General features: G+C 38.7%; 1 protein-coding gene across 1 annotated transcript; it reads right to left on the bottom strand.

Moving 5' to 3' along the window:
* Positions 1 to 577: 577 nt before the first annotated feature.
* LOC133229713 (vomeronasal type-1 receptor 4-like) lies at positions 578 to 2964 on the bottom strand. Its single transcript, XM_061386439.1, has one exon. The coding sequence runs from the start codon at positions 2338 to 2340 to the stop codon at positions 1387 to 1389; it is 954 nt and encodes a 317-aa protein (XP_061242423.1). The 5' UTR covers positions 2341 to 2964; the 3' UTR covers positions 578 to 1386.
* Between the last annotated feature and the right edge of the window lie 7933 nt (positions 2965 to 10897).

The following is a 10897-nucleotide window of genomic DNA, read 5'->3' as shown; positions in this document are numbered from 1 at the left end:
GAAAGCTTTTTCCTCTAAAATCAGGACCAAGACAAGGATGCTCACTCTTGCCACTCTGGTTTAACGGTATTTGGACAAAAAAGTAATAAGAGACATCCAATGCCTAAGAGAAGTAAAACTGTCACTACTATAGAGAAATGATACTTTCTATAGAAAACCCTAATGTCTCCACCAGAAAACTAATGAATTCAGTACACACACACAATGGAATATTCCTCACCCTTTAAGAATAAAATTTCGCTGCTTCTACCATAGATGGACCTGGAAATCATTCTGTTTAGTGAATTAAGTCAGACAAAGTTAAATACTGTATATTATCCCTTGACATATGGAATCTAAAGCTAGTACAAATGGATGAAAATAATGATATAGAAAAAGACTCACATATAGAGAATAAACTAGTGCTTACCAGTGGAGAGAGAAAGTGGGAAGGGGCAAGACAGAGTAAAGATTTAGAAGTACACATTACTATGTAGAAAATAAATAAACTACAAGGACATACTTTACAGCACAGGGAATATAGCCAATAGTTCATAATAACTTTAAACAAGTATAACCTATACACTGAACCACAATGTTGTACCTCTGCCACTACTATAATACTGTAAATCAACTATAATTCAAGGAAAAATTTGACGTAAAAGAAAAGTTATGCATTGTGATATGTGGTTGTAATGGCAGTCACATTACAATATTTATGTGTAACAAATTATCACATCTTACACTTAAAATTCACACAATGTTATATGTCAAATATATTTCAGTTTTTTATGTCTGCTGAAATATATTTTTCTTTCGGTGTGTTTTGTATTGTACTTCACTTCAAACTGCTCATTTCTACATGAAAATATTTAAATGCGCTAATCTCCCTGCAAGACTCTTTCTAATAAATACTGCCATCTCTCTTAACAATGTGAACTATAAACTTGTAACTGGCTCCCAAATTCTTACCTGATTTTACCTTCGCGTAGTAACCAGGGTATTCTTTACTCTGTGAGGACATTAATTTCTTCCATTTTATTTCTGACTACTGTACACACTGATCCGTTTTCATGTATACTTTTATCTATAATTCCACACCTACTTCATTTGTGGGAAATTCGTTCTGTTAGACTGAAAGTAACACATTTGAACACTTTATAATATGCATATCATTTCAAGACTTGTTTATTGCATAAATTTCTGAACTCCTTTTCTACAAGGAAACTTCAATGATATGATTTTTTATGAGGTATTCATATTTCATGACAATATATTTCAATTGGTCTTTATATTGAAGAAGACATTTGGCATGTCCTGTATATTATCTTGAAATTCAAATTTTAAATTAGGATTCTGAGGGTGAATAAATGAGCTGGCAGTGGCTCATTATAGAATAAATAAAATTCACACTTTTCTCATAATAGTAGAGGACTTTGCATTTCTTTCCCAGGCAAAGTAGAGCCTTTGTACACTGGAGTCACGGCTTATGAGCAGAAAGGGGCTGACACTTGGGAAGCATGCTGCTATGATTATAGTCATGTTCACAAACAACCAGCTGGGCTGAACAAAAAGAGCCAGAAGAACTTGAAAGATGGAGGAAAGAGTATAAAAGCAGACAAAGGTGCCCCCCAGGAGAAGGATGGTTTTAGTAGCCCTGGACTCAGGGGAGGACCTGGAGGAGGCATCAGTCCTACGAATGTGCTGGACCTGCTGCTTATGTCGGTAGAGAATGAGAACCATGGAGCCACCGGCCCAGAGCGTGAGCCCCAAACATAAAACATCAGGGGATGACAGCAATGCTGCATACAAGGCGTCTCTGGTTTTTATATTCTTCTGGTCAGTATGAGTACTAGAACAGCAGCCATAATCTCTTTCCTCTGTGATGTTATTGTGACTCCATTTGCCAGTTATATAGATGGGAAAAATGACATTTACCGGCATTTGGAGGATCCAACACAGGAAAATAGAGGGAACGGTGTACTTGGGAGCTATTACTTTCAGCGCTGCCCACCTGGAGTTCCAGGGACTGATTGTGATCATCTGAAAGACACTCAAGAGGCAGATGCTGCCAATGGACACTCCCCTCCCCATTCTGTGTAGAAAGAAGAGAAGTTTGCAGCCAAAATCACTGCGGATCTGCTTCCACCCAAAGATTGACATTGTCTCGGGGACCCCTTTACAGAGGAGGACCAAGGAGTTGGCCACAATCAGGTGCTTAAGGATCAAATCTGTGGACCTTAACCTGTAACCCATGATGTGAAGGACGATATAACTGCAAAGGAGTGAGAAATTCCCCAGGATTCCAACCACAGTCTGTGTTAAGATGATCATGCCTATTATGAAAAAGCTGCCAGCCATCCTCTCAGTTCACAGTCACTGGTACTTGTGAGTTAGAATGTCCTGCGTGGGAATATGAGGCATGGGCTACATGCATAGTGTCAACTGTAATCCAATATTCTCCACTTAACAATAGTTCCCACTTGGAAATATTTGCTTCTTGTGTTTTCTGTTCCCAGCAGCCTTTAAAGGGTTCCATGTATAACATTTAAAGAGAACTAATATGTAAAGTTAATCACTGGAGATACTCATGTGATCACTTCTTCTTCACAAATTTATTAGGCAGGAACTGAAGGGACCTTAGTTATACAGAGGAGTGTAACCTATACCCAGACAGGTTAAGTATTTGTCAAATCTGCTTCTTAATGCACAGTGAGGACTGAACCCCATTTGTCTACTCAAAACAGTGGTTCAAGGAACTTCCCAGGTGCTTAAATGATTAAGACTCTGCCTTCCACCACAGAGGGTCCAGGTTCAATCCCTGGTCCAGGATCGAAGATTCCACGAACTTTGATGCACGGACAAAGACAAAAAAAGAGTGCACTGATCACCAGCCATGCAAACAGCTAGTTAGTTGCAAGCATATAATAAACCAGATCTATATTTGATTTTGATTTCACAACTATTGTTTGTAGACCTGTGGTATTTTGTATATATTTGTATTTTCATATAACATGATTCCATTTATTTGTAAAGCTTTATTCTATGATACCATGTATTCTGAATAAAGTCTTAGCATCTTAATACATGAAAAACACTGCTGGCAATAGAATACAGCAGGAACCTGCCTCAGGACAAGGCAATGTCATGAAGACGAGAATGCTTCACTGTGAGGATAGCAACAGAAAGACTCTTGTTCCTATGACAGAAACAGAACTGAAATAACATATATTATAGAACTGTTTGAATAATCATATGTAGGCAATAAACCTTAGGGAATAAACACTAGCATGTGATAAAACAGTTTAAGACAAAAGAAAATTATTATTGTCCAATCATATACTGAACAGTGTGTTATTGTCGAGCCCAGTGAATAAATTAGCAATGAATTAATATTTGCAATTGACATTACATACAAAACACAGAGGCAAAATTTAGCACTTGTAAAGCATGTATTCTTGTGTCTTTCATAAACTGACATACTAGATTTGTTAGAATGTCAACAAATTGGTGTTGGTGTCTGTTTCTGATCTGATCACTTACCCAGAATCTTGATATGCCTTTCTCTCACAGACTCTGCTGCTCAGACGAAAGTACAACGAACATACCTTCCAGCTGGCAGGACAAGGGCTTGGTGGGATGGTCATTATACCCAGTATGTGTGTAGGATGGAGGCAGCCAGATCCTGATAAATGGGTTTGAGACGCTGTCCTCCCCTCCCCTCCTGTCAAAACTGCAATTATCCTTTCACCTGCAGCAGTGATGGGAGTGCAGGCCTGGGAGCTGAGAACATTTCTGGAAACTTTTCTGTCAATTGTTAATTACTGGAAACAATTACAAGTTTCTAGTTAGCACCCTTCAGAGACAACTGGCTCTACGTGAAAGGTATTTTCTTTTCCATGATCCCTGAAGGTGATGGTCTCACGAGGAAGAAATGCTGAAATCACACACATTAGGGACTGACACAAACCATTTGCGTCCTTCTGGATTCCTCACTTCCCTGAGCATCTCTGCCCTAATACTAGTACTTTCCTCACCTTCAACCATTGAATGGAACCATCAATGAAAGTATTGGTAAAGAAATGGGATGAGACAAAATACCTGGGAAGTATATTCAAAGAGACAAAAGGAAAAGGAGGAACATCATCAAGAACTCATGATAGGATAAATGCAAAAGAAACAAGAGACCATAGCAAAAATCAACAAAGCCAAAAGCTGGTTCTTTGAAAGGATAAATAAAATTGACAAACCATTAGCCAGACTTATCAAGAAACAAAGGGAGAAAAATCAAATCAATAAAATTAGAAATGGAAATGGAGAGATCACAACAGACAACACAGAAATACAAAGGATCATAAGAGACTACTATCAACAATTATATGCCAATAAAATTGACAACGTGGAACAAATGGACAAATTCTTAGAAAAGTACAACTTTCCAAAGCTGGACCAGGATAAAATAGAAAATCTTAACAGACCCATCACAAGCACGGAAATTGAAACTGTAATCAAAAATCTTTCAGCAAAAAAAAGCCCATGTCCAGACGGCTTCACAGCTGAATTCTACCAAAAATTTAGAGAAGAGCTAACGCCTATCCTACTCAAACTCTTCTAGAAAATTGCAGAGGAAGGTAAACTTCCAAACTCATTCTATGAGGCCACCATCACCCTAATACCAAAACCTGACAAAGATCCCACAAAAAAAGAAAACTACAGGCCAATATCACTGATGAACAGAGATGCAAAAATCCTTAACAAAATTTTAGCAATCAGAATCCAACAACACATTAAAAAGATCATACACCATGACCAAGTAGGCTTTATCCCAGGGATGCAAGGATTCTTCAATATCCGCAAATCAATCAATGTAATACACCACATTAACAAATTGAAAAATAAAAACCATATGATTATCTCAATAGATGCAGAGAAAGCCTTTGACAAAATTCAACATCCATTTATGATAAAAACTCTCCAGAAAGCAGGAATAGAAGGAACATATCTCAACATAATAAAAGCTATATATGACAACCCCACAGCAAACATTATCCTCAATGGTGAAAAATTGAAAGCATTTCCTCTAAAGTCAGGAACAAGACAAGGGTGCCCACTTTCACCATTACTATTCAACATAGTTTTGGAAGTTTTGGCCACAGCAATCAGAGCAGAAAAAGAAATAAAAAGAATCCAAATTGGAAAAGAAGAAGTAAAACTCTCACTGTTTGCAGATGACATGATCCTCTACATAGAAAACCCTAAAGACTCCACCAGAAAATTGCTAGAACTAATCAATGATTATAGTAAAGTTGCAGTATATAAAATCAACACACACAAATCCCTTGCATTCCTATACACAAATAATGAGAAAACAGAAAGAGAAATTAAGGAAACAATTCCATTCACCATTGCAATGGAAAGAATAAAATACTTAGGAATATATCTACCTAAAGAAACTAAAGACCTATATATAGAAAACTATAACACACTGGTGAAAGAAATCAAAGAGGACACTAATAGATGGAGAAATATACCATGTTCATGGGTTGGAAGAATCAATATAGTGGAAATGAGTATACTACCCAAAGCAATTTATAGATTCAATGCAATCCCTATCAAGCTACCAACGGTATTCTTCACAGAGCTAGAACAAATAATTTCACAATTTGTATGGAAATATAAAAAAACCTCGAATAGCCAAAGCGATCTTGAGAAATAAGAATGGAACTGGAGGAATCAACCTACCTGACTTCAGGCTCTGCTACAAAGCGACAGTCATCAAGACAGTATGGTACTGACACAAAGACAGAAATATCGATCAATGGAACAAAATAGAAAGCCCAGAGATAAATCCACGCACATATGGACACCTTATCTTTGACAAAGGAGGCAAGAATATACAATGGATTAAAGACAATCTCTTTAACAAGTGCTGCTGAGAGAACTGGTCAACCACTTGTAAAAGAATGAAACTAGACCACTTTCTAACACCATACACAAAAATAAACTCAAAATGGATTAAAGATCTAAACGTAAGACCAGAAACTATAAAAACTCCTAGAGGAGAACATAGGCAAAACACTCTCCGACATACATCACAGCAGGATCCTCTATGACCCACCTCCCAGAATACTGGAAATAAAAGCAAAAATAAACAAATGGGACCTAATTAAACTTAAAAGCTTCTGCACAACAAAGGAAACTATAAGCAAGGTGAAAAGACAGCCTTCAGAATGGGAGAAAATAATAGCAAATGAAGCAACTGACAAACAACTAATCTCAAAAATATACAAGCAACTCCTACAGCTCAATTTCAGAAAAATAAATGACCCAATCAAAAAATGGGCCAAAGAACTAAATAGACATTTCTCCAAAGAAGGCATACAGGTGGCTAACAAACACATGCAAAGATGCTCAACATCAATCATTATCAGAAATGCAAATCAAAACCACTATGAGGTACCATTTCACACCAGTCAGAATGGCTGTGATCCAAAAGTCTATAAGCAATAAATGCTGGAGAGGGTGTGTAGAAAAGGGAACCCTCTTACACTGTTGGTGGGAATGCAAACTAGTACAGCCACTATGGGGAACAGTGTGGAGATTCCTTAAAAAACTGGAAATAGAACTGCCTTATGATCCAGCAATCCCACTGCTGGGCATACATACTGAGGAAACCAGAATTGAAAGAGACACATGTACCCCAATGTTCATTGCAGCACTGTTTATAATAGCCAGGACATGGAAGCAACCTAGATGTCCATCGGCAGATGAATGGATAAGAAAGCTGTGGTACATATACACAATGGAGTATTACTCAGCCATTAAAATGAATACATTTGAATCAGTTCTAATGAGGTGGGTGAAACTGGAGCCTATTATACAGAGTGATATAAGCCAGAAAGAAAAACACCAATACAGTATACTAACACATATATATGGAATTTAGAAAGATGGTAACAATTATCCTGTATACGAGACAGCAAAAGAGACACTGATGTATAGAACAGTCTTTTGGACTCTGTGGGAGAGAGAGAAGGTGGGATGATTTGGGAGATTGGCATTGAAATACGTATAATATCATATATGGAACGAGTCATCAGTCCAGGTTCGATGCACGATACTGGATTCTTGGGGATGGCACTGGGACGACCCAGAGGGATGGTATGGGGAGGCAGGAGGGAGGAGGGCTCAGGATGGGGAACACATGTATACCTGTGATGGATTTATTTTGATATTTGGCAAAACCAATACAATATTGTAAAGTTTAAAAATAAATTAAAATTAGAATAAAAAAAAAAAAGAACTCATGATAGGAACCACTGGCACAACTTATATCAACCTAGACTCATTTTCATAATCCAAAGCTAATTATTATGGAAATTTTGTAGGAAAATATACTTTATTATTATTGAACCCTGTGATAAGAATTGGGTGCAGAAAAAATAAATAGAAAAAAGAGAGAGGATTTGAAAATAGTTACAAAATAAAAGCACCTAGATCTGACAGCTTGATGATTTTATCAAGTACTTAATTCAGGAGCATCCTTGGAGATGAAACAGTATGCCACTAAAAACCAGTGCATCCGTGCAAAATTAAAAGAAAATCTGAAATGCAAGTAGGAGGCTTCAAAAAAGCAAACACACTGACAACTTGATCATGTACTTCTAGCCTCCAGAACTGTGAAAAACTATCTATGTGAAAAACTGTGAAAACTATCTATGTTTAAACCTCCCAGGCTGTTGTATTTTATTAAGGCAGGCCTAAAATGTAATACAAACTGTAAGAGTCTGTCTTTTTGATCCTGGGACTTCCAAGGGTGATCCTGGAATTTATGCTGGAGAAAGTTTTGCCTATGTTCTCTTCTAGCAGCTTTATGGTGTCATGTTCTATTTAACTCTTGGAGCCTAGTTGAGTTTTGTGTGTGTGTGTGTATGGTGTGAGAGCGTGATTTGACTTCACTGATTTACATGAGGCTGTCCAGCTACTGGAGAGGAGTGGAGAAATAACTCTAGAAAGAACAAAGAGAAGGAGCCAAAGCAAAAACAAAGCCCAGTTGTGAATGTGACCAGTGATGGAAGTAAAGTCCGATGCTGCAAAGAACAATATTGCATAGGAACCTGGAATGTTGGATCCATGAATCAAGGTACATTGGAAGTGGTCAAATAGGAGATGGGAGAAGTGATCATCGACATTTTAGGAATCAGTGAACTAAAATGGGCTGGAATGGGTGAATTTAATTCAGATGACCATTATATGTACCACTATGTGCAAGAATCCCTTAGAAGAAATGGAGTAACCCTCATAGTTAACAAAAGAGTCCGAAATGCAGTATTTGGCTGTAATCTCACAAATGACAGAATGATCTCTGTTCGTTTCCAAAGCAAAGCATTCAATATCACAGTAATCCAGGTCGATGCCCCAACCAGCAATGCTGAAGAAGCTGAAGTTGAACGGTTCTATGAAGACCTACAAGACCTTCTAGCACTAACACCAAAAAAAGACGTCCTTTTTATCATAGGGGACTGGAATACAAAAGGAGGAAATCAAGAGATACCTGGAGTAACAGGCAACTTTGGCCTTGGAGTACAAAATGAAGCGGGGCAAAGGCTAACAGAATTTTGCCAAGACAACGCACTGGTCATAGCAAACACTCTATTTCAAGCCACAAGGGACAATGCTACACCAGATGGACATCACCAGATGGTCAACACCAAAATCAGATTGATTATATTCTTTGCAGCCAAAGATGGAGAGGCTCTATACAGTCAGCAAAAACAAGACCAGGAGCTGACTGTGGCTCATATCATGAACTCCTTATTGCCAAAGGCAGACTGAAATTGAAGAAAGTAGGGAAAACCACTAGACCATTCACGTATGATCTCAATCAAATCCCTTACAACTATACAGTGAAACTGACAAGCAGATTCAAGTGATTATATCTGATAGAAAGAGTGCCTGAAGAACTGTGGACAGAGGTTGCTGACATTGTACAGGAGGCAGTGTTCAAGACCACCCCCAAGAAAAAGAAATGCGAAAAGACAAAATGGTTGTCTGAGGACGCCTTACAATTAGCTGAGAAAAAAAGAGACGATAAAGGAAAAGGAGAAAAGGAAAGATACACCCATCTGAATACAGACTTCCAGGAATAGCAAGGAGAGATAAGAAAGCCTGCCTCAGTGATCATGCAAAGACATAGAGGAAACCAATGAAATGAGGAAGATGAGGTATCTCTTCAAGAAAATTGGCGATACCAAGGGAACATTTCATGCAGAGATGGGTACAATAAAGGACAGAAATGGTATGGACCGAACAGAAGCAGAAGATATTAAGAAGAGGTGGCAAGAAGACACAGAAGACTATTCAAAACAATCTCATGACCCAGATAACCACGATGGTGTGATCATTCACACTCACCTAGAGCCAGACATCCTGGAGTCTGAAGTCAAATACGCCTTAGGAGGCATCACGACGAACAAAGCTAGTGGAGGTGATGGAATTCCAGATGAGCTATTTCAAGTCCTAAAAGATGATGCTGTGAACGTGCTGCACTTAATAGGCCAGCAAATTTGGAAAACTCAGCAGTGGCCACAGAACTGGAAGAGATCCGTTTTCATTCCAATCCCAAAGAAAGGCAATGCCAAAGAATGCTCAAACTACCACACAATTGCACTCATCTCACACGCTAGCAAAGTAATGATCAAAATTCTCCAAGCCACGCTTCAACAGTATGTGAACCAAGAACTTCCAGATGTACAAGCTGGATTTAGAAAAGGCAGAGGAACCCGAGATCAAATTACCAACATCCGCTGGATCATCAAAAAAGCAAGAGAGTTCCAGAAAAACATCTACTTCTGCTTTATTGGATACAACAAAGCCTTTGACTGTGTGGATCACAATCAACTGTGGAAAATTCTTCAAGAGATGACAGTACCAGACCACTGGACCGGCCTCCTGTGAAATCTGCATGCAAGTTTAGAAGCAACTGTTAGAATGGACATGGAACCATGGACTGGCTCCAAATTGGGGAAGGAGTACGTCAAGGCTGTATATTCTCACCCTGCTTACTTAACTTATATGCAGAGTACATCATGCGAAATGCCAGGCTGGATGAAACAATTGCCAGGAGAAATGTCAATAACTTCAGATATGCAGATGACACCATCCTTATGGCAGAAAGTGAAGAACTCTAGAACTATACAACCTCTGGATGAATGTGAAAGAGGAGAGTGAAAAAACTGGCTTAAAACTCAAGATTCAAAACACAAAGATCATGGCATCTGGTCCCACTACTTCATGTCAATAGATGAGGAAACAATGGAAACAGTGACAGAATTTATTTCCTTGGGCTCCAAAATCACTGCAGATGGTCATGCAGCCATGAAATTAAAAGATGCTTGATCCTTTGAAGAAAAGTTATGATCAACAAGATAGCATATTAAAAAGCAGAGACATTACTTTGCTGACAAAGGTCCATCTAGTCAAAGCTATGGTTTTTCCTGTAGTGAGGTATGGATGTGAGAGTTGGACCATAAAGAAAGCAGAACACAGAAGAATTGATGCTTTTGAACTGTGGTGTTGGAGAAGACTCTTGAGAATTCCTTGAACTGCACAGAGATCAGAGCAGTCAGCCCTAATGGAAATCAGTCCTGAATATTCACTGGAAGGACTGATGCTGAAGCTGAAGCACCAATACTTTGGCCACCTGATGCGAAGACTGAACTCATTGGAAAAGACCCTGATGCTGTGAAGGATTGAAGGCAGGAGAAGGAGAGGACAAGATGAGATGCTTGGATGGCATCACCGACCTGATGGGCATGAGTTTGAGCAAGCTCTGGCAGTTGGTGCTGGACAGGGAAGCCCGGCATGCTGCAGTCGTGGGGTCACAAAGAGTTGGACGTGACTGAGCAACTGAACTGAT

The sequence above is a fragment of the Bos javanicus genome, chromosome 18, assembly GCF_032452875.1.
Source record: "Bos javanicus breed banteng chromosome 18, ARS-OSU_banteng_1.0, whole genome shotgun sequence".
In the NCBI taxonomy this organism is placed as follows: Eukaryota; Metazoa; Chordata; class Mammalia; order Artiodactyla; family Bovidae; genus Bos; species Bos javanicus.
The sequence above is the reverse complement of the archived record's forward strand: the minus strand, read 5'-3'. Positions and strand labels throughout refer to the sequence as shown.